This window comes from Podarcis melisellensis (genome assembly GCF_964234715.1).
Source record: "Podarcis melisellensis genome assembly, chromosome: 8".
Taxonomy (NCBI): Eukaryota; Metazoa; Chordata; class Lepidosauria; order Squamata; family Lacertidae; genus Podarcis; species Podarcis melisellensis.
Window position 1 is genome coordinate 3,475,093 of NC_138540.1, and position 23,547 is coordinate 3,498,639.

Genomic DNA, 23,547 nt, shown 5'->3' on the forward strand with positions numbered 1-23,547 from the left:
CAGTAATAGTACAATAATGGTAGATTTATACTGAACTATCCACACATAATTCTGCTTTATTAGTTGTTCTGTTATGCTTTCTGAATGTTACCACATTTCTTGCCTTCTGGAAGGGCTCTCCTGCACAGCAAAAACACGACAAAAAGTACACCAAGCATTTGTGGCATGAAAAGTGACAGAGTATTGAAAGCAGGATTACCTGTAGCTGCTCTGGTAACCATGAATGTGAATCATCATGAGTGGCAAATGAAAAAGACCTCTGGAAGGGCCCCTTATACCCTGCCCAAAGCAATGTGGGTGCTCTCTCTAATTTCCATTTATATTGTCCTGGCCATAGGCTGGAAACAATTAAAATCTGACTGCATGGGAGCTCCCACACTGTCACTATTTCCTGGTGGGATTCACATATTCAGGTTGTGCAATTAAAGCTATCTGACATTTTTACACAACAAACCCACTTCTCCCCACCTCAAAAAAACAAACAAACAAAAAATACCTCCACCTCAAAAAACAAAAAAACAAAAACAAAAGAAAACAAAACAAAAGAAAATACCCTGGATTTTTTACAACAGGGGAAGTGACAAGAATATGCCCTGGGAAGTTTGGTGCAACTTCATCTATCTTCCCTGCAAACCAATCATAATAAATGCTCAATACATAGCTGACATTGTCTCGTCTCCCAGTGAGCTTTGTGCATATCAGGATGGATACTCAATAAGCATGTCTTCTGCAAATGACCTGAATGAATGAGCTGAGATGAGCAAACAAAAGGAGATTCCCGGTGGGTCGTTGGCCGCCGCCTGCTGCCCTGTGGGCTGCTTGAGCTGCGTGCCAGTCTGACCTGTGGCCACAACGTTGTGCATTTGCCAGCAACTGTGGTGAAGTAAAGCATCGTTCAGCACCCGGGAGGGGGGGGGGCGAAGATGTGACGTTGAGGGAGGAGAAATGAAGGCAAGCACATCCATTTCTCAATGGCTCTCTCCCTCTCCCTCTCCCCACTTCCTTTCTAATGGAACAGAGACCATAGCTCAGCAAAACCAGCCACCTCCTTCATATTGCTTATCTTGGGCTAGAGGCTCCAGTCTTCATTTCCATCTCACCTTTCCCTTGTTGTGGAGTCTGCTGTTGTAGGTGAAGGGTTTGTGGGTGGATGTCTTGACAACAGGACCTGGAGAGAGACAGAGAGCAGGATGAATTCTCCGCAGCAGCAGGGACATCCTCACCTGCAAGGTGTGCTACTCACCCCACTGTCGTCTCTGTTCACAGATTTCCCAGGCCAGAAATGATCACTAAACTTCTTTGACTGGGTCCACATAGTTCAGCAATGACCACGCTGGCTGCCAGGGTTTCAAACAGGGTGCATTCTGGGCCCAACCTGGAGATGCCATTGTCAGGAGCCAGACCCTGTGACCGGTAGGGCTTCGCAGGACTGGGGTGAAGTTTGTTCTGAAGAGGCAATGCGTGGCTGCCCAGGTGAGGCCAATTGGTAACTCACAGTACCTGGTGGCAAGAGCCTGGAAGGCATATAAGGTCAGCATTTCCCTTTGGCTCTTTGCCACAGCAACATGCTTCCTGCCTTGCTGCATTTGGTTTCTTGATTCCTTGCTTCATGATCCTTGGACCCTTGACTCCTGGTTACCTGACCCTCGGACCCTTGGCTTCCGGGCTCCTGGCTTCTGGACTCCCATTCCTGCTCCCACCCCGCTTCCTTGCACCTGGTCCTGATGTCCTCTGCCAGGACTTCAACCGCCCGTAAACCGGACCATGACAGCCACAGACTGAACCTGGGTCCTAGAAGAAGAGCCTGCTGGATCCACTCCAGGATTCTGATCTCACAGTGGCCAACCATTTTCCCCAATGGGAAGCCCACAAGCAAATACACTCACGCTCTCCTCCTGTGATTCTGTATACACAGGCATAATACTTCCCACACTGGAGATCATACATAGCCCTCATTGTTGGTGGGCATTGACAGCCTTAGCCTCCATTAATCTGTTTCATCCCTTTTTAAAGCCATCCAAGTTGGTGACCATCGTTGCATTAGCTAGGCTCAGTGTGAAGAAGTATTTGCTGTGCTGTGCTAAATGTATTTGATACCAGTTTATTGTATCGGCTTCATTGTTCTATCAACTGGAGCTGCCATTTTCCAGATAAAATTTCTCTTACCAAAAGTTACAATAAAGTTACAATGAAACCTATGAGCACGGTGAAATTCCATCTTAAAATCTGGGCAATATCGGGCAGGGAGTCTTGGGAAATTTTAAAGGGCAGCCAAAGAAGAACATGCTAAGGCAGACTGAGGGGGCACAGAGAGCCACTGCGCTCCTGGGCCAAGGCTGACCCTCTGTGACTCGCCATGTGGGGCCAATTCAGACTCTGGTGAGGGAGCCTGTCATGGGGGCACACTCCCTCAAAAAAGTACGCCCAGGGCCAGGGCCCCAAAGCCCCCCAAGCTATGCCACTGCTGAGGGCAGAGCTTGCCAGAAATGGGCAGTTCGTGCCAAGGCAGAACCTGCTGGAATCAGATTTTAATAGATTTTTAGGACCCTGGTATCCATTATCTGTCAAAACGCCAACACCCTTCCATACTGCCCAACAGCATCTGCCTGAGGAGGCCACCTCATGCTGCTTCCTAATGAAGCCAGCCCTGCCTGTCACTCATTATTAACAAAGGACCTTACGGTTGGTTTCTGCTTTCTTCTCTGTGCAGCGAAGTGCTTGTCATGAGACAGGTTGTTTACATTCCACAGTAAATGCACTGTTGGGTTTCTCACGGGAACGGAGACTGGATGTGACGTACACTGGTTTCCTGTTTATCACTGTTCTTTGCAGTTTCACTTTGAGATTCTCTCCATGCTTTAGAGGAGAGAGGATGCCTTTCTCTGCTCCGGCAGAGGCAAGATGTTTTTCTGTAACTTACCAGCTTTGAAATGTAAATAAAGCAATATAGAGTATGTTGGCACGTACTTTTCATCATTCCGCTGTGCACGGGACACTGCTTATCTCCAACAGGTTCCTGCTGGGCTTTTTTGCAGGGTGGGTGGGGGTCTCGCAGGCAGGTCACCCAGCAAGCTATTAGGTGCCATCCATTAAACTGACTGGCCGGTGGCTCCTAATGCACCACATATTGGAAAGAATTCAGGTCTAAAGCTTTTATCCATTTAAGCATCTTTAATATTTTACATTGAGAGAAATAAGGATCAATGTCTTGTTTATAGAGCAGCGTTTATGGAGAAACTAGTCAAGCCTTTTTCTGCCTCTCCTTTCCCAGCCAAAGTGCAGTTCTCAAGAGGAAAGAAACAAATGGGAGAGGCAAGAAGGAACGAGATTTTAAAAACAGTAGCAGTGCCCCAGGACGTGCGAAAAATAGGAGCACTCTGAAATTATTTTGGTGTATTAAGGAAATCAGAATACATTCTGGTTTAGGAAGCAGCTTTTCACTCTGAAGGATGAGGAACAAATTGTGTGTTGATGGTGTTGTGATCAGCATCCCTTCCAGGTGTGTCAGGGTGGGATGCAGCAGGCGCATGCAGGCGCCATCAGTTCCCGCTGGTGGTGGAGGTTAGATGATGTTGCTTCAAGCAAGTATTATCTCACCATTTCCAGGGCATTTCCCCACATTGCAAAAAGACCTCCCAACCAACTAATTGCACAACTTGAACCCTGACAGTCCGGAAGCCTCCAGCATCTGCCATACACACAAAAGGTTCCAGGCTCAATCCCTGGCAACTCCTGAAACCCTGGAGAGCTGCTGCCAGTCAGTGTCGGCAATGCTGGGAAAGATGAATTGATGGACAACTTCCCATGTTCGTAGACTTACAGCCATCCCAACCATGTTTACTTAGAAGTAAGTCTTCTCAAACTCAATGGTGTTTAGGATTGCAGCATAAATTAGTGGCAAGTCCAACTTCTTCCACACAAGCCTGCCCAGCTTTGGCCTTCTTCTGGGCTACTCTCCTCCCCTCTGTCCTGCCCACATCAGATGTTTTTCCCCACCCTTATTTGCTTGTTCTACCATTGCTATTTTTAATTATTTAATTGTAGGTTAAACCACAGAGCCTAGGACTTGCCGATCAGAAGGTCAGCGGTTCAAATCCCTGTGACGGGGTGAGCTCCCGTTGCTCGGTCCCTGCTCCTGCCAACCTAGCAGTTCGAAAGCACTTCAAAGTGCAAGTAGATAGATAGGTACCACTCCGGTGGGAAGGTAAACGGTGTTTCCGTGCACTGCTCTGGTTCGCCAGAAGCAGTTTAGTCCTCCTGGCCACATGACCCGGAAGCTCCCTCAGCCAATAAAGTGAGATGAGCGCCACAACCCCAGAGTCGGCCAGGACTGGACCTAATGGCCAGGGGTCCCTTTACCTTTACCTTTGCTATTTTTTATTATTTGATTATTTTTATTTTATTTGCTACATTTACCATATATAGCACCTTTGTCTTCCAAGGAGTTCAAGGCAGTGTACATGATTCTCTTTCTTCCCACTTCATCCTCACAGCAACCCTGCAAGGAAGGCTAGGCTAAGAGAGGGCGACTGACTCCAAGGTCAAGCTTCATGGCTGAGTGGAGAATTTGAACCCTGCTCTCCCAGGTCCCAGTCCAACACTCTAACCATTATGCCACACTGGCTCTGCTATGTATTTTATTGTAAGTCTCCTTGGGCATTCTGAGTGAAAACTGTAACAAATAATAGCATTTAGATCAGCAGAAATAAATACACAATATTTATTTTTTATATTTGTTTGTCACTTTTTCCACAAAAGCATCATATTTTAAAACCACAGATTAAAAACAAGAGTTAAAACCTGAAATGAAATCTAAGATCTCAGCTGTAATATGTCAGTTCATTAAGCATTTTTACCCCTATTAAGCATGTGTTCTCCATGCATTTCATTGCAAGCTTTTACCTCTTTGCAGGAGTGCCATCTTGGCCCCGCGACCATGGGTGCCCAGGACTGTGGGTGCCATGCAGCTTCATGGGGAATTTTATGGGTGCTCGGGCCCCCAGGACCCCAGAGAGTTGGCACCTCTGCCTCTTTGTCTGCAGGGAGTGGAGGGGGTCTCTTAGCTCCATCGGTTCAAGTGTGGTGCTGATAACGCCAAGGTTGTTGGTTGGACAGCTGCCTATTCCTGCATTGCAGAGGTTGGACTAGATGATCCTCAGGGTCCCTCCCAACTCTACAGTGCTGTGATTCTTTAGAAAAAGCTTACCTTCTGAGAACCACAGGCCTGCCACCTTGGGTTGTGCGGTGGGAGAAAGATGGGATATACGTAACATGTAAGGAATCAGTAATAAATAAAATATATTTGTATTTGCCCCTAAAGAAGCTGTGAATAGGAAGATTTCTAAGACATGGATTTATTAATTTTGAAATGCATGCACCACTTTTCCTAAGAATAGTCCAAAGATGCTGACATCAACAATAAAGCAACAAAAAGTTTAAAAATTCAGTGCACGCCATATATTTAAAACACACCTCACAAAAATCCTGTAGTTTACTCCTCGCAGTTTACTCCTGTCGTTTACTCCTCGCAGAGCTACAATTCCCAACACCCTTAGCAAACTACAGTTCCCAGGATTGGGGGGGGCAGCCTGAACTTGATTACTAAGAACACCTTCACCCAACTTTGTCCCAAACTAACTAACCTCAGGGATAGTCAGAACATGTAAGAAAACCTCTGGTGATGATCTTAAGAAGTGGGTGGGTTCACATGGGAAAAGGGAGCCTTTCTGATAACCCAGCCTTAAACCCCTGACAACCAGATTTTTCAACCTGGCGCCCTCCAGGTGTCATGCAGCCATGCTTGCTGGGGCTGATGCACATCGTAGTCCAACATGTCTAGAGAGCACCAGGATAGGGAAGGCTAGTCCTAGTTTTTCAAGAGATGGAGTGGAACCATTTTTAGAGTTGCCAGTAAAAGAGGATGTGATCTAATCTAAGAGTTTTGCCCACTGACCTCTGCTGATGTTGCAAAGGATCCTGGGATTGTGCACTGCAACCTTTTGGGTGGCCAAATGTCTATCTTGGACCAATCCTTTTTGGGACAATCACATAATAAGCAGAAACTGTACAGTGCAGTATAGGAAAGTGTAGGATTTATAAAGAAGGAAATTTCCAAAACATTTTTTAAAGTCCCTTTCACAACATTAGTATTTGTGCAAATGCTTTTGGAGGTTTGTAAAAATATTGTTTCTTCAGTAGCTGCTGCCTTATGTCAGGCCAGGCTGTTGGTCTGTCTAGTCTGGTATTTCTTGACAGCAGCTCCCTAAAGTCTGTTCCGTCTCCCATCTCCCCGATCCTTCTGGTGAGTTGGTTGTACCTTCTTCGTGAGAAGCTGGTGCTCTGAACTATAGCCCCTCTCCACTCTTGCCTTCCCAGCCAGCATGAGATGTAAAGGATATGAATACTTTATTTTGTGGTGTAATGCTATCCTGTGGAACTACCTGTCACATGATTTCACAATTCCTGCTTTTGTGGAAGGATTTTTTAATTTAATTTTTTATTTATTTTCTGGTGGAGGGGGGGGGGTTAAATGAGTTGTTCAGCAAATTGCTCTTCTACGTTGTGATTCGTCCCATCACAGAGGTTAGGAACAAGCTTACCTTCCACTCAGTCATTCAGCACTTAAAATGAATAATTAAAAAACCACTGCAACATAGAAATAGATAAGGGGCATAAACCTTCTAAGCCACAAGACATAAATCAAAGTTCCCTGTTCTTCCTGGCATGAATAATTGAGTTTTTTACACCTTTCATTGCGAGGAGTGAAGGCAGGATGCTTAAGTGAGGGTGGGGAGGGGTGGATCTGTCAAACTGATGTTTAAGTACAATCTGGCATTTTTGCTGAGGTTTTTGTGCCACTTATTTTCATTTTAAAATAAAATAAAAATAACATCTTAATATGTTTGAAATGGGGGGGGCAAGGTTCAACCCTCCACAAGTTTTGAGCAACTAAAATTGCAGTCCTTTAATGCACTAATTGAGAAAAAATCCCATTAAACTCAATGGACCTACTTCTGAGTAGATGTATAGGATTGCTGTGTAACTCAGGGGTTCACCAACTAGTCTGTGGACCACCATTGGTCCATGAGCTTCATTCATGTAGTCCACAGCATTTCTGAAAATTATGATTGAAGGCAGGAGATGGCACTTCCATCATGTTAAAGATTTGTGTTCATTATTAATTATATTTCTATTGCTTCTTTTATTTCTTACATTGCATTTTATTATATTACAAATTGAATTATATGGGAAAGAAAAGAAGCAATTAAAAATTAGACAGCTTCTAGCACAGTGCATTACAAATGCTGAAGAGGCACAAAAATCATTAAGTGATCCTCCAGGACCTTCAGCAGTTTTCAGATGGTTCATTGGAACCAGTAAACAGAAGGAGGAGCTGTATTCTTTGCACTAAAATTTACCAAGAGAAAGGGGGAGAATAACAAAAAGAAAGGAGAATTCTGAAAGATCCACAAAGCAGTCCATGAAAACCCATGTTGAATCAAAAGACTTCCACGGGGGTCTACACATGCCGTAGGGTTCAGTGATGGGATGCTGAGATGATAGAATCGCTGGACAAACATCAACAGAACTTCCTGCAAATAGAAAGCCAGCACAGGAGGCAAAGGGTGAGGCTAGAACCTTTATTACTTATTCTCTGTCTGGAGGGAGTTGCTAGAGTTTTGCTTGGAGGAATATTCCAAAGCAATCTCCCCCACCTGTTGTTTGAGGTGGCACTGTCTATTTTTCTGTCTCTTTATTCCACTGTCTCAATTGATTGCGGTCTGCTCTGGGCATGCAGCACTGTGTGAGGTGGTAGAATCCTGAAGCAGTAGAAGGTGTTGTTTTAATGCATGCCCCCATCTAAAAATACGACCTCCCTACGAGTGAAATGCTCACATATAAAACCACAGAATTGGAGAACTGGAGAGTTGGGAGGGACTCCAAGGTTCACCCAATCCCACCCCCTGCAATGCAGGAATCACAGCTGGCCATGACAGATGGCCATCCATCCTCTGCTTGTAAGCCTCCAAGGAAGGAGAGTCCAGGCAGTGCCATAGCTATGGAGGGGGTGAGGCCAGCCTGGTCTTTTGCCCCAGGTGAAGCCTCCAGAATGGCACCATTGAGGCTCACAGCCTGTGTGTGTATGTATGCAAATGCATTGGGGGGGTGCCAAACTGGGTCTTTGACCCAGATGAAATAAAGCCTAGTTTTGCCCCTGCCCGATGGAGTCGGTTCCACTGTCGAACAGCTCTTACTGTCAGAAAGTTTTTCCTGATGTTAAATCAGAATCTCATTCTTTGTCATTTGAATCCATTGGTTTGGGCCCTCCCCTCCGGAGGAGAAGGAAACAAGCTTGCTCCAACTTCCATGTGACTGCAATTTAGATATTTGAAGATGGCCATCACCTCTCAGTCTTCTCTTCTGCAGGCTAAACACGCACCGTTCCCCATAAGGCTTGGCTTCCAGATTCTTGAGCATCTTTGTTGTCCTCCTCTGCGCACATTCTAGCTTGTCAATATCCTTCTCAAACTGTGGCATACAGGACTCCAGGTGGGGTCTGACCAAGGTAGACTAGAGTGTTACTGTCCCTTCCCTTAATGTGGACACTAGACTTCTGTTGAGCAGGGAGAAATTTTTTAGATCAAGCAACTTCCTGCAATGACTATTCTTACAGGGATTTCTTTTTAAATAAAGGGGGAGCATTAACAGTGTTCTAAAGTAATACAATTCATCCTGCCACTCAGAATACTACTGCAGTCCACTGATGTCTGCATGCGCTCAAAGGTAGGAAGGAAAAGTACTTTTTCTCCACATGCTCAAAAACATATTGCTTTCCAGTCTCCTGTTTCTCTTAAATCTGAAGCCAAAATGTTCCCTTCAAGGAAAGGCTCTTGGCACATGGTCAGGGTCACTCATGGCCCATCCACACCATGGTTTAATGTGGATTGTGACCCCCTTTTGCCCCCTTTAATTCCCCCTTAGCGATGTGGCATTCTCCACCTACTACTGTCCCACACTTTCTCTTCCCTGAATCCAAAGACTCCCGATGTTAGAAAATCCAAATAGGAGGCACTACATTGATTGCATAGGAAATCTCTGGATTTAGAGATAAGAAAGTGTGGAGCAGCTATTAAGCCAATGTATCAATAGGCCCATAACTCTTGCGTGCTGGAACATTTGAAAGGAAATGGTATTGCATTGTTTTGTTTTATTCTGGTGCACCACTCTGGAGGTCTTTTCAGCCAAAAAAGCAGCATAAAAAACAAGACTTGTAGCTTAACATATCGCAAAGTAACATAGCAGTGCCAGAGAGTGCCAGCTGTTAGCTTACCAGCAGGGCTGCCTCCTTCTCTGCTCTTGCAAACACTGAGAGTTTTAAAGAAAGCAGCAGCAGCAAAGTGTCCAAAACAAACCACTAGTTTGTGTAAAATCACCACTAATGCTTCTGCTGATCAGCCTGCTCCTTGGAGATGAGGCTGGACCACAGCTTCGTCGCCATGGTGATTCTTCTCTCCTGCATCCTGGACTTCCCTGCCAGATGAGCCCGGAGAGAGAGACTCCCAGCCCTCCTCCTCCCTCCTCCTCAGGGTGGGGGCTGATATTTTATAGCTGCCCTTGCAGCCAATGGCATTGCAGACAGCTGAGATGCCAGCAGCCTGGAAATGCTCTCCTCTCCATCAAGGGTGCATTGCAGGGCGTGGGGGATGCCCCTCAGAAACTCTGGCTGACCCCTGCCGCCTGTGCTGGACGGGGCACGTGCCCGCTTCCTTAACTGGCCGGGCTCAGGAGACTTCGCAACAATGACATTCTCTGCCTCTGGGAAGAAGCAGCCAGAATCACACCGGGAACTTGCTGCAGCAGCTGCCGGGGAAGTTTTGCCCTCCAAGTTTTGAAACTTTTAGAGGCTTGGTTTTTTCCTTCATGATCCAAAGCAGCGACAAGCCCCTCTTGGGTGCCGGCCGTCACCCCCACCACCTTACCTCTCCCCCGTCCCTCCACCTCCCCCTCCTCCTTGTTCGCATTCCCCCTGCCCTGCAGCATCCCAATGGGGCAAGCCTGAAGGAGGCTTTTGCCCATCCTCACCCCTGCCAACCGGAGGACTGGAAGATGTGAACCTGCAGGGGAAGGAAGGACCTGCTCTGCTCTGCTGCAGACAGACTGCTCCGGCTCCTCATCACTCTGGTTCCCAAGGGAGCTAAGCTGGCCCTGGGGGGTGCGAGTCGCATGCCCCCAGAGCTGTGCTGCCCATCGCGGGACGCTGGCTGGCAATGGCGATCCAGGGGATGGAACTTTGCGCCATGGCGGTGGTCATTATCCTCTTCATCGCAGTCCTCAAACAGTTCGGGATCCTGGAGCCCATGTCTATGGAAGGTAACGAGAGCATGTGCCCTTGGTGTCCCCTTTCACCCAAGACCCTCGGTGTCGACCCAGTTGCCTCCCCACCACCCAGGCTGCCTTGATCCCTGCCCAAACAGCAGCTCACTGGTGAATGTAGAATGCTTAGTTTTTGGAAGCAAGGGGGTCTGTAACAATTAGACAATCTGTTCTCTCCATCTCGTTCTGTCTGGCTGCCATTCTGATGGAACTGGACATAAACCTTGGACCAAGTTTTTCTCTTAGTCTTCTAGTGATTCTCTTTGGTGTCATTTCCTTGCCCCCAAATAACTCCTCTTCTTTTGCTGGTTTCTATATGATGTTGTAGGGAGCTATTCTCCCCCCCCCCCGCACCGCAAAACTTGTTAGTTCCAGTGGGGCTTTCAGCTGGGGGAAGAGAAGGATTTATCTACTAGCAAAAACTCTCAGCTGCCTTATCCTCCCTTCCAAGTGGCTGAAGAATGAATTTCCCCCAGGATCATCTCCCCTCCCCCATTTCTAGAGAGGACCAAACACCAATACTCTTTTTTTTTAAAGAACCAGCCCTGTGGGGTGGAATATTTTGAGCCCCACAGAGCTCTTATTTGGCCTGAATGTTAAAATAAAGAAAATAAAGGATGGGGGGGCACCACAGCCTTGAGATGGTAATGGTGAAAACATACGCAGACCAATTAGACTAGGACCTGAGCATGCAGAGAAGGAGAAGCACTAGGAGGCTGGCTGGAGGTACGAGGGCACCTGATGCTGCAGCAGCCTTGAGGGAGTTAAGCAGGTCAGTCTCTGGGTAGTGCCTGGAGGGGAGACCCTCTCCCCGGGGACCCTGCATATGCCTCTTTGTATAGGAAAGGCAGGATTTGAATGAAACAAACAATAGTAAACATACATGTAGACCCTCCTGTGGAAATGCCCCTTGGGATGCCACATTCCTCATTCCCCTTCTTGTCCATGGAGGGTGCTTTTTGATTCTGGAAAAGGCTGAGGCTAGAGGACTGGAGCTCAATAACAGAGGAGCAAGTCAATGGTCCCAGTTCAGTCCCCAGCTTCTCCAAGCAGATTGGAGAAGTCCTGTCTGAAACCCTGGAAAGATACTGCCCATCATTCTAGCCCAGGGCTGGGGAACCTGAGGCACTCCAGAAGTTGTGGGACTTCAACTCCCTTCAGCCCCAGGCAGCGTGGACCAATGGTCGGGGATGGTGGTAAAACTTACGGAAAGTCACCCTGAATACCTGAGGGCACTGGGGTTGGCAAAGGCGAAGCTCAATGGGCCAGTGATCTGACTTGGTATAAGGAAGCTTTCCCACCCTCCTGGTGTCTCTCAAAGCACAGCTAAGCCCCAGATGACCAAAAGTCCTAAAAGGGACAGGAGAGAGGGACCCTCCTTGGGAATCTCCCCTGCTTAGACCAGCTGGGGGGAAATTGGCCTCGCAGCCTAGATTCACATAACCCAAGTGATGAGATGTGAGTTGACTTTGTTTGCCCCCTCATCTATCTGCATGGGGGGAAAGGGTTGTGTGAGTAGCTCCACCAGAACCAACTCTACCCACTTCACTGCAAAGCTTTGTCATGTGGCTTGAATGTGAGCTTAAGATGGACCGTGCAAGTGGATCAGGCCAATAGCCCACCCAGTCAAGCCCTGTTTCCCACAATGACCAAAAAGTGTGTCTCTGGAAAGACTGTAGTCAGGGCATGAGGGCAACACCCTGCTTTTGATTCTCAGCAACTGGCATTCTGAAGAATACGGCCTCCAACCCTGGAGATGCCATCTTGCCTTCAGTCATAGGAGTCGGCTCCTAGGGGCCAAGGTCCCTTCACACACACACACACCTAGAACAATTGAGAGTCAATGGGCATTGCCAGTCAAATGGGTGTGTGATGAATTATGCTAGACGCCCCTCACTCCCATATTTTATTCAGGATAGCATCCTTGCCACTAAAGGCCTTATCCTCCATGTGCCAATATGGTGGAAGGTTATAGCCTGATGTGCCAGAGCACATTGTACGACCCTTTGAATGGGAATAGAAAATGGTTTTTAAGTTGAATAAAATGGGCAGCCATCCCTCTTTCAAACCTGCTTCAGCATTCTGGAAAACTCTTCCCTGTTTCCCACCTTTATATCTTGATGAGAAAAAGCTCAAACCACATTTCCCTCCACTAGTGTCTCTCCACTTGAGCACAGCTGTGAGCAAATTGCCCCTGTTCTTCAGCTCAGCCTGAACTCGCATGTTTCAAGTGTGTTATCTCCCAAACTGTGGCCTAGTGACCCAAGAATGGAACATTCATGTGCTTTCTATGACCCTTGCGAGGAAAAAGCTTTCAGAAAATAGTTAGAACCCTTCCTTTTAAGGAAGGCATTTGATTTTTAATGTTTTTTGCTTCCTTTCTGAATATTTGTTTCATGGCTGCTGTTTCCATCTTCAATCAGGTGCCAAGGGCCGGCCTGGTTGGGCGTCCGCTGTGGCTCCACATGGCAACAGGGGGCTCACTCACTGGCCCAAAGCCCCCTGGACCTGCTCTCCTCTAAACTATTGCAACCTGCTTCCTTGTTCCCCCACCTCCGGCTCTGGCCCAGACAAGGGTGGTGGCAAGGAGGACCACTTGATGGCACTGCCTGTTTGCTTCTTGGCTGTCTGCCTGGCAAGCCAGCACATAGCAGCAAGGATGCAGGAGAGAGGCTGGGGATCATGGCAGTGAGATTCCCTGAAGGAGGAAGGCCCATGGAGCCAACTTGATCCAAGGTCCACCAAAACCTAGAGCCAACATTGCAAAGGATGCTTTATTTAAATTATTAAGTGTGTGTGGGGGGGTTTGTTTTGCTCTTGTTGGCTACCTTTATTTACACTGGTACCTCCGGTTGTGGACGGGATCTGTTCTGAAGGTTTCTGTAACCGGAGGTGCCTGTTCTGCGCATGTGTGCGGCGCAATAGAGCACTTCTGCACATGCGCGAGCAGTGAAACCTAGATTTAATTTTAAAATTTATATACCCCCATCATCCATAGATCTCAGGGTGGTCCACAACATAAAAATACATAAAAAAGAAAAAACAAGAACCCACAGACCAATAACTCACCAGTTGAGCAATCCAGATGAAAGGTGGAATATAAACATTTAAAATAAAAAACAATTAAAACTGGCTTCAGAATTGAGCCTTATGTGATTTGTTCAGGTAGTTCGGGTGCCACATGATGGTCACTGCAGACAAAGGGCTGCAGAGACAGGTGGGACCCATAGTCCAAAATACAGTGGTACCTTGGTTCTCGAACTTCATCTGTTCCAGGAGTCCGTTGACTGCTGGAACGGTTTGAAAACCAAGGGAGCTTCCTGCACTCAATCGGAAGCCGTGTCAGATGTTCGGCTTCCAAAAAACATTCACAAACTGGAACACTCCCTTCGGGTTTGCAGCATTCGGGAGCCAATTTGTTTGACAACTAAGCCATTTGACAACCAAGGTACCACTGTATATGGAGAATCACAGGTTGTGGAAGAGCGGTTTAGTGACTGCAAGCCTGTAGGAAACAATAATTTATATGGCTTTTGGAGAGTTAACATAAGAAGAGCCTGGCTGCTGTTTGAGGAAATGGAGGCCCATCTAGTCCAGCATCCTGTTCTCACAGTGGCCAACAGAAGCCCCAGTGAGAGTCACGTAAGCAAGACACAAGCGCAGCAGGAGGGCTCTCCCTGATTGTCATTCCCAGAAACTGGCCTTCAAAATGCTTCAGCAACATTAATTGGGCAGATCTCAACTGGGTAGTTTATAAAGGGTGCTGGGAATTGTAGCTCTGTGAGGAGGAAACTACAGTTTCCAGAATTCTTTGGGAGAAGTTATGTGCTTTGAATGTGCGTTGAATGAGCTTTAAATGCATGATATGGCTATCCCAGGATTCCATCACAAGATTCCTTACAACACCTCTGTTGCTTGATAATAATACAGTAGAACCTTGGCTTACATTACCCTTGGATAATGTAAACTTCGGGTTGTGAAAGTGGCAAACCCCGAAGTATTCTTCCGGGTTTCACCGCTCATGCATGCACAGAACAGCCACCTCCAGTTTTGGAAACCTGGGATCCGACCGGAGTTCTGAACAGATCCCATCTGCAACTGGATGCACCACTGTATAATAATAATATTTTATTATTTATACCCCGCCCATCTGGCTGGGTTTCCCCAGCCAGATGGGCAGCTCCCAACAGAATATTAATAATAATAAAGGGATAAAACATCAAAAATTAAAACCTTTCCTAAACAGGGATACCTTCAGATGTCTTCTAAAAGTCAGATAGTTGTTTATTTCCTTGACATCTGATAGGAAGGTATTCCACTGAGAGGCCCTCTGCCTGGTTCCCTGTAACCTCCCTTCTCGCAGAGAGGGAACCACCAGAAGGCCCTTGGTGCTGGACCTCAGTGTCTGGGCTGGACGATGGGGGAGGAGATGCTCCTTCAGGTCTACTGGGCCGAGGCCATTTAGGGCTTTAAAAGTCAGCACCAGCACTTTGAATTGTGCTCGGAAACGTACTGGAAGCCAGTGTAGGTCTTTCGGGACCAGTGTTATGTGTTCTCACCAGCCGCTCCCAGTCACCAGTCTAGCTGCCGCATTCTGGATTAGTTGTAATTTCTGAGTCACCTTCAAAGGTAGCCCCACATAGAGCGCATTGCAGTAGTCCAAGCAGGAGATAACTAGAGCATTTACCACTCTGGCAAGACAGTCTGCAGGCAGGTAGGGTCTCATCCTGCATACCAGATGGAGCTGGTTGACAGCTGCCCTGGACACAGAATTGACCGGTGCCTCCGTGGACAGCTGTGAGTCCAGAATGACTCCCAGGCTGCGCACCTGGTCCTTCAGGCACACAGTTACCCCATTCAGGATCAGGGAATCCCCCACACCTGCCCGCCTCCTGTCCCCCCAAAACAGTACTCCTGTCTTGTTGACCCATCACTAGCATCTCCATATGCCCCGTGGGGTGGAGGCTGAAACAGGGCATCTTACCTTCGGCCCCTGTGTGAGTTGATGGCAGAGGCAAGAGTTGAATCCAGGGCTCCCTCTCTTAAGCCCTTTTGCAGCCAGAGAGTTTGACGTGCATCAGGGGCACCCCTTGGGGGTCTCTTGCTTTTTGGCACATGTTCTCCATTGGCTAATCATATTTCCCCAGGAATCTCCATGTATATATTTATCCACACTGCTCTGAGACCCGGGAAAATGCAGAGGCAAGAGGTATCAGTAACCACAAAGTCATCTTTGCAGCCGATAATAAAATATTAACCAAGGAGGAAAACCTGCTTGCTTGCAGCTTAAACCAAGAAACTGAATCCCTTCTTTCCTGGACCCCTCAAGGATGAGAGTTTCTCCCCCTCCTCTGTGATGCCTCTTTCCCTCTGCACCTTGGCAAGAGTCCAGGAAGGTCCAGAAGGCAGGAGAAGGAGGGAGGAAGGGACCAAGGAGGGAACTGGAGAGTAGAGAAACCCCAGACATTCTCTACCCCCAAACCCTTCTGGGTGGCAGGAAGGAGGGAGACGTGTGTGAGAACAGCTTGCCCCTAGATGGAACATCCCACTGCTGAGTCAGCAGTTTCAGCCATCTCTCAGGGTGGGTTTTGCACGGCGGCAGCTTAGTCCTATTTTTAAAATATGCTCACAGTTGCTGCATCATTGTCCCAGGCTTGCTCTGACCTTGCTCAAGGGAACACATCACACGCTGCATCTCAGTTTCTGGTTAAAGATATATAATCATAATAAATCTGTTTGACAAGAGATGGCCCTATGCTGAGGTGAAGATTTAAGACACCTTTAGGGTGGCCAGATGGGAGACTGATGACTACGATGGCGCATGAATTGCTTTGGTGGGCAAGAGCAAGGAGAGGTCCATGAGGACCAGCCTCCTGGGAAGTCAGGATGCATCTCTGGCCAGTTATTCCCAGCGCCAGATGCACAGAGCTCTGCTGCCTGGGCAGTCAAGATGCAGACAGCAGGCCTGCCCTTTGAGCCGGGGGTTAGAAGCTGAGGAATGGGACAAAAAAGACTATAAATCACTCTTTCCCCACTTGGTGCCATCAAGTTGTTTTGAACTACAGCTCCCATCAGCCCCAATGCGAGTTGCAGACCAAAACGTTTGGTGGGCACCTTGCAAAGCCTTCCCCCCCAAAAGACCCAACAACTTCTCCCAAACTCCCCAGATTCCGATATGGAACCAAACGGTGCCTATCGCCTCTGTAGCCGTGCATCTTTTAATTGGGCTTTTCTAGGTATAGAATGTGAAATCTTTTCAAGCGGACTTGGGGGTGGAGGAGGTGAGGAGCCTTGCAGAAACGAAGATGTTCTCCTGCTCATTTCAACCTCTCTGCCCGTTCTCCTTGCTGCACTGTAACTGAGTGCAGAACTCCATCATGGGAGATGCAGAAAAAGGCAACCAAAAGGATAAGGGGGCTGGAGCAAGTCCCCTGCAAGGAAAGGTTAAAAAGGGGGGGTCTTTAAATTTAGCAGAGGGTGAGTAAGGAGATGCTTCTCTTCCTCTCTCATAATGCTAGAAGAACTCTGGGACCTCCAATGAAGCTGATGGTTGAAATATTCAGACTAGACCAAAAAAAAGTACTTCCCACAACACACAGCCAAATGCGGAATTTACTGCCACAAGACGTAGAGATGGCCCCCAACTTGGACAGATTTAAAAGGGCCTTAGATGAATTCATGGAGGATGAAGGGCTGGCCTTGTTCACTGACCAGGAAGGCCATCTCCTACCTGCCGTGTCAAAGGCCTCTGCATGCCAGTGCTGGGAATCACAAGGAGGGAGAGGTTGGTTGTGCTCAGGTCCTGCTGACAGGCTTCCCTCTGAGACTCCTGGTTGGCCACTGTGAGAACAGGATGCTGGACTAGATGGGCCTTGGGCCTCACCCAGAAGAGCTCGGCTGATGGGCTTGGGCACAGGGTGCCACCTTCATTCAAATCCTTCCTTGGGATCTCCCTTTTCTGCATGACCTTTGCTTATCCACTGTCTCCATTCAACCCAGCTCTCAGTGTGTGCCATGGCATTTCATAGAGTTGGAAGGGATCCCAGGGGTCATCTAGCCCAACCCCCTGCAATGCAGGAATCATTTTGCCCAACATGGGGCTCTACTGACTGAGCCTCCAAGCGGTTTGTCCACAGACTTCCTGCCTTTCTCTCTGTGTGGATTCCTCATTGTCTGCTTTAGGTCTTAAGCTCCTTTTGAGCACGACTTCCTGAGTTTCCTATGAAACTCAGGAAGGCTCTCTCTGCTGATGGAACAGTCATGATAACATAATCATAGTAACTTGCTTCTCAGTGATTCCTAGTTGAATGGGTAACCCGGCTACCTTAAGGACAGCCTCCTTCCCTATACAGTGGGCCTGACTTAATTCTGCCCTGGATGGCTGATGTATTGTTTTCCTTCATGCTTGTTGGTCTTTCTTTGCATACAATATAATCCCAGTCTATAGGCAACCATATTTTAAAATAAGGTTCTGAAGAGCAGCTCCACCTGACTCCACATATATTGTTCTTACAGCTCTTTTAGGACAGCCTTCGCCAGCCTGGTGCCCTCCAGATGTTTTGGACTCCAACTCCCATCAGCTCCACTAACAGAGCCATCTTCCCATCAGCTCCAGCATCCTATGTCCATGCCGGCCAAGACTGATGGGAATTGTAGTCCAAATATCTGAAGGGCATCAGGTTGCCAAAGGCTGAATTAGAAGACTGCAGAAACAACCATGCAGAATGCAAAAAGCACATCTCAACGCTGACCAGGGCTGATAAGAGCTGTCCAAAAGTTCTGGAGGACACAAGTTTGCAGAAGGTTGTTCTGGGGCATAATTGGTAATTGTATGCCAGGCTGTCTTTTACAATCTAGTACCCCGCTGGCTCGGAGGGGCGCAGGTGGCGCTGTTGGTTAAACCACAGAGCCTAGGGCTTGCCGATCAGAAGGTCAGCGATTCAAATACCTGTGACGGGATGAGCTCCCATTGCTCGGTCCCTGCTCCTGCCAACCTAGCAGTTCAAAAGCACGTCAAAGTGCAAGTAGGTAAATAGGTACCGCTCCGGCGGGAAGGTAAACAGTGTTTCTGTGTGCTGCTCTGGTTCGCCAGGAGCAGCTTAGTCATGCTGCCCACATGACCCGGAAGCTGTACACCGGCTCCCTTGGCCAATAAAGCGAGATGAGCTCCGCAACCCCAGAGTCGGTCATGACTGGACCTAATGGTCAGGGGTCCCTTTACCTTTACCCCACTTACTCAGGAGGCCTTCACACAAAGAAATTGTTCTAGGGCTCAACAGCATCCTCTTCCTAGTCCAGTGCACATGCTTTGTTCAGGAGCAGGGGTGCCAACGTTAATAAAATATTGAGAGGGCAGGTAAGCTCCACCCCACATGATCAATCACATGATGTGGGACACACAGACACCATTTGAATGGCAGCACTCATCAACCTGGGGGGTGGGGAGGGCTGGCCCCCTCAGATATTTATTGGGAGGAATAGTTGGCTCCTATCCTCAGAGCTTGAGTGAGTAGGATCCAGTCAAGGGAGAAGTGGGCACAGGTTGCCTGATCCCTCTAGCAGCCCCAGCCAGTGGGCATGCAACCCATTGAGGGCAATGGCAGTTATGGCGTCTCATCCTTTGGCAATCCCTCTGCAGTTCCACGTGGAACTGGATTATCCCGTAAATCAACAACGTTTTTTGCAATCTGAACAAAAACACACAAAAAAACCATTTAGTATTTATATGGGGTGTCAAGAGCATTTATGGTGCTTCTTAGATGTTTTCTTGTGGTGATCTTCACATGAGGCCTCTCCCAAACTGGTGCCCTCCAGATTTTTTGACTACAGCTCCCATCAGCTTCAGCCAACATGCGGGTAACCAGCAGCAGGAAGCCCTGAAATGGAGTGTTTGGGGTTGGGGTGCCAGAAACTTGGAATCCAGAGGATCTGAAGCCACACACGTCCCACAAAGTTCTTCACCTGGGCCAGCCTGGAGTTGGTATGCAAAAAAGTAAAGTGTGGCGAGCCACTTCTTACTATGCACATGTGCGCATATCTTCTGCCCTGTGCAGCAGACAATGGATCTGCTTCCCTGCTTCTCACAGCTCTGCCGATCTCCAACCCAGTGAGTTTCCTCATGTCTTACAAAACAGCCTTAACCATGACAACTGACTGATAAACCTCTGTGCAAGTGTCGCACCAACAAATCAGGACGGTGGCTCAGTTAACAGGTCCTCTGGAGGAGCCTTAGAACGTGCATCCAGGTCTTTGAGGCCTGAGCCATGTTGCCTTTGGGGCGGCACAGAACCAGATCTCCTCTCTCCAGCTGGAACACCAAGGTTGCCGCTCCTGGCTCTGGCACCGTCCATGGTAATAAAGATCCTGCAATTAGAACTTTGTGAGCAATTCTGTTGACAGAGCACAAGATGCATTAGGATCTTGCTCCTTCTCTCACGGCTGGGTTGATCCTGCAGACATAGCAAAAATAATGAGTAGGAAGGATTTAATCATCCACAGAAGTCTTTCCTCGGGACCTTGAGTCTGAGTCGAGCCTTCCCTGGGACAAATAATGACTGCGGAAGATCTACTTTGACAACAACCTTCAGACTCCTGGAGATCTTGCCAGGAGGGGGAGAGAGATCTCAGTCTGTTGAGTGTCACAGGCTGCCCACCCACCTCATCTAAGTGCTGCTGTTTCGGGGGCTTCAGTCGAGTTGCCAGGATGGTTCTGCTGCTTGGGATGGATCCAAAAGGACCTCCTCGCCGCAGTGCTTCAGGGCTCATCCTTGGAATCCTTGGTGCCCTGTCCTGCAAGGGGAGGGATCTTTTAGCATTTCAAGGGTAGTAATGATACCCCCATCTCCAGCCTCCTTATCTCACTCACTTTATTCTCTCAAAAAGACATCTCTCTACTGAGGTTTCAGTAATATGCAAGTATATTTAGATTGGAATAATTGAGTTTAGGGACGTTTTTAATGTTAGATGCTTTATCATGTTTTTAATATTCTGTTGGGAGTCGCCCAGAGTGGCTGGAGAAACCCAGCCAGATGGGTGGGGTATAAATAAATTGTTGTTGTTGTTGTTGTGGGTTAAGAAGGCTTTTGACTGGTAGTTTTTTGAAGTTTTTACACTGCTGTCTTAATTGCAATATGTTTAAATGTTGCTTTGCCTTGTTACTACGTGATACTATTATTGTGAGCTGCCTTGGGCTCCCTTTGGGGAGCAAGCATGAGATTGTTATTACAGGGTGGGGAAGCTCAGGGACCTCTCTGTCTGGCTGCTGACTGTCCACAGGCCACTCACCCTCCTCAGACACCCTTCTCACCACCCCTGCTTCATACTCTCTTGGAGTGTTTCTGCCTGGCTGGAATATACCCTTGAACTCTGACCATTCCTTCTGCTTACCTGGGTGGGGGGTCATAGAAAGGGGCATGTGAATGCAGAACCTGGGTAAAATTTGTGTTCATTGCTCTGCCCTGTTTTGCCTCTGGCCCTGAGCACCACTGGCATGTGACCCCTGGAAGGTTGTCCAGAAGGGAATGGAGATAGCTCAGTTGGTAGAGCATGAGACTCTCAGGGTTGAGGGTTCGAGCCCCATGTTGGGCAAAAGATTTCAGCCTTGCAGGGGGTTGAGCTAAAAGGCGCTTGTTGTCCCTTCCAACTCTATGATTCTATAATTTGCAGGCCCCCAAGCCTGCTTTAATTTTACAGTCATGATTATGGATATACTGAAACAGACAGGTGAACCAAATGTCAATTTCTGAGGTCAGAAGTAACAGTTTAGATGCTGTGTGCATCCTGGACTGCTATCTATATTTTTTCCATCTTCCCAATGTTTCCTTGCTGGTTAATTTTGGAGCATCATGTGATCTTTCACACAATGTAAAAGCCACTTGCCACTTCTGGGTGGGTTATAAATATTATTATTATTATTATTATTATTATTATTATTATTATTATTTGGTGGAGCCTAGTGAAAGTTTAGCACTTATGTCTGTACTAATTATTTCCAGGGTAAAAAATCCACTTTCAACCCTGTTCACTTGGGAAATTGCAGGAGTTTTGCCCTGTAATTTCCCCCAGTTTGCATGAGCACAGCACCACACTTGTGGGATGAAATGTGGGGTGGTATCCTGCATACAGTTCTTCTCCACCCTTTAACATTTAGCATAACAGGACAGCATATCAGTAAAAAATTCACAGTTCCATAACGCAACTGGTACCACAGTGCAAAGGGAACATCAGATATCTTGACAGAAGTGCTATCATAACCAGGGAAACTAATGCAATCAACCTCACATCCAAATGCAGCGAGTGCATTTCCACCCAAGTGTGCCACTGACAGCACTTAGCAGCTTGGGTCCAAACTTTGGCTTGCCACTTGCTAATCCTCGGGTCTGTCTGCTTGTTTTGCGGTGCCACTACTTAGCTAGCCACACACCCTCTTTGTCTTTGATCTTCTCCCAACACAATGAAACTCCTTCTGCTTGCTGCAAATGCCCTTCCCTATCTCCTGCTCAACATCAAAAAAACTAAGATCCTGGCCACTGGTCCCATCACCTCCTGGCAAATAGAAGAGGAAGAAATGGAGGCAGTGAGAGATTTTACTTTCTTGGGCTCCATGATCATTGCAGATGGTGGCAGCAGTCACAAAATTAAAAGACGCCTGCTTCTTGAAAGAAAAGCAATGACAAACCTAGACAGCATCTTAAAAAACCAGAGACATCACCTTGCCAACAAAGGTCTGTATAGTTAAAGCTATGGTTTTCCCAGTAGTGGTGTATGGAAGTGAGAGCTGGACCATAAAGAAGGCTGGTCGCCAAAGAATGGATGCTTTTGAATTATGGTGCTCTTGAGAGGCCCACGGACAGCAAAAAGATTAAACCTATCCATTCTGAAGGAAATCAGCCTTGAGTGCTCACTGGAAGGACAGATCCTGAAGCTGCGACTCCAATACTTTGGCCACCTCATGAGAAGAGAAGACTCCCTGGAAAAGACCCTGATGTTGGGAAAGATGGAGGAGAGGACGACAGAGGACGAGATGGTTGGACAGTGTTCTCGAAGCTACTAACACGAGTCTGACCAAACTGTGGGAGGCAGTGGAAGACAGGAGTGCCTGGCGTGCTGAGGTCCAGGGGGTGACGAAGAGTCGGACACGACTCAACAACTACACAACAACAACAAATCTCCTGCTCCCTTTTTCTCTCTGTTCCACCCCATCACCCACACCTGGCTCTGACACCTGGCTTCCAGCTGCTTGCTGTTTTCAGGTGGTATTCAGTTGTGTACTGGCAAAGTCAGTTTGTGCAGTGGATTTGATGATCAAGTGTAACAGATTCACTTCCACCCCCAAACTGCACTTTTTGCAATAAGAAAAGTGGTGGGAAAGTGTAATGGGAAATGTGTGATAATGAATGCTTGGTGCAGCTGTAGAAATGAACACATCTGAATCCTCAATAAACAGTGGAGGTCTTCTGAACCTTCCACCAGGTTTATGAAAACAAGTCAGGATGAATGCTCAATAAGCAGTGATGCTAAAATCACACTTTCTGTGTCTCTCCTTGACACGTTAGCTAGAGTGGAGTTCATGGTTTAATGGGAAGCACCCTCTTTGGGTGACAAGGTTTCTTATTTACTTCAAATTGTGGTAAATTTCAAGATCAGTAGGCCAGGGCATTGCATTGTAAGTACTGTAACTTAAAATGGTGGGCAGCTTAGGGAGATCATGGATGAGGCTGAGCACAGCCAGTTAGGAAGAGGCTTGTTGGTACTCTGGGCCACCTGATCAGATGCCGAGTAATCTGGCAGAATTGGTAATCCTGCCCAGAGGTGGCACCTTTGGGAGTTCACCCAGCAGCACCTTCTGCAAACTTGGAGGCCCCTGCCTGCCAGGAGCACCTTGGTCTGAGGCCACCATTTCTGCATCTGGAAAGTCTTTGCCAGCTTTTGCGTTGCAGTTCTGTTCCAAGTGGGGAATGAGGGTCTAGCTGAGAGGTGCAATGAACGTGAGGCTCTCCCCCTGCTGTTTTCCTTATACTTCTCATTGCCTTGCTGTAACTCCAGGTTTGCCCACTTTCCTGGAAATTAAGCTAGAAGAAGGAGTACAGAGAGGTCCTTGGCAGCAAGCAGGACAGGACAGAATGATACTTGCTCCCATGTGCACAGGTGATTCCAGACTGAAAATGAGAGGAC

At 47.6% G+C, this 23,547-nt stretch overlaps 1 protein-coding gene across 5 annotated transcripts in view; it reads left to right on the forward strand.

The window, feature by feature from the left end:
- The window catches only part of KCNIP3 (potassium voltage-gated channel interacting protein 3), a 115,928-nt gene that overhangs the window by 73,297 nt on the left and 19,084 nt on the right, over positions 1–23,547 (forward strand). Inside the window, exon 1 of one of the 5 annotated variants that reach the window (XM_081921369.1) lies at positions 10,254–10,371. The exons of the other annotated variants lie outside the window; for them this stretch is intronic. Coding sequence (XP_081777495.1) covers positions 10,269–10,371 — 103 coding nt within the window. The 5' untranslated portion in view covers positions 10,254–10,268. Of the gene's footprint in view, positions 1–10,253; positions 10,372–23,547 lie in introns of those variants that run through there. 5 annotated transcript variants of the gene reach the window in all.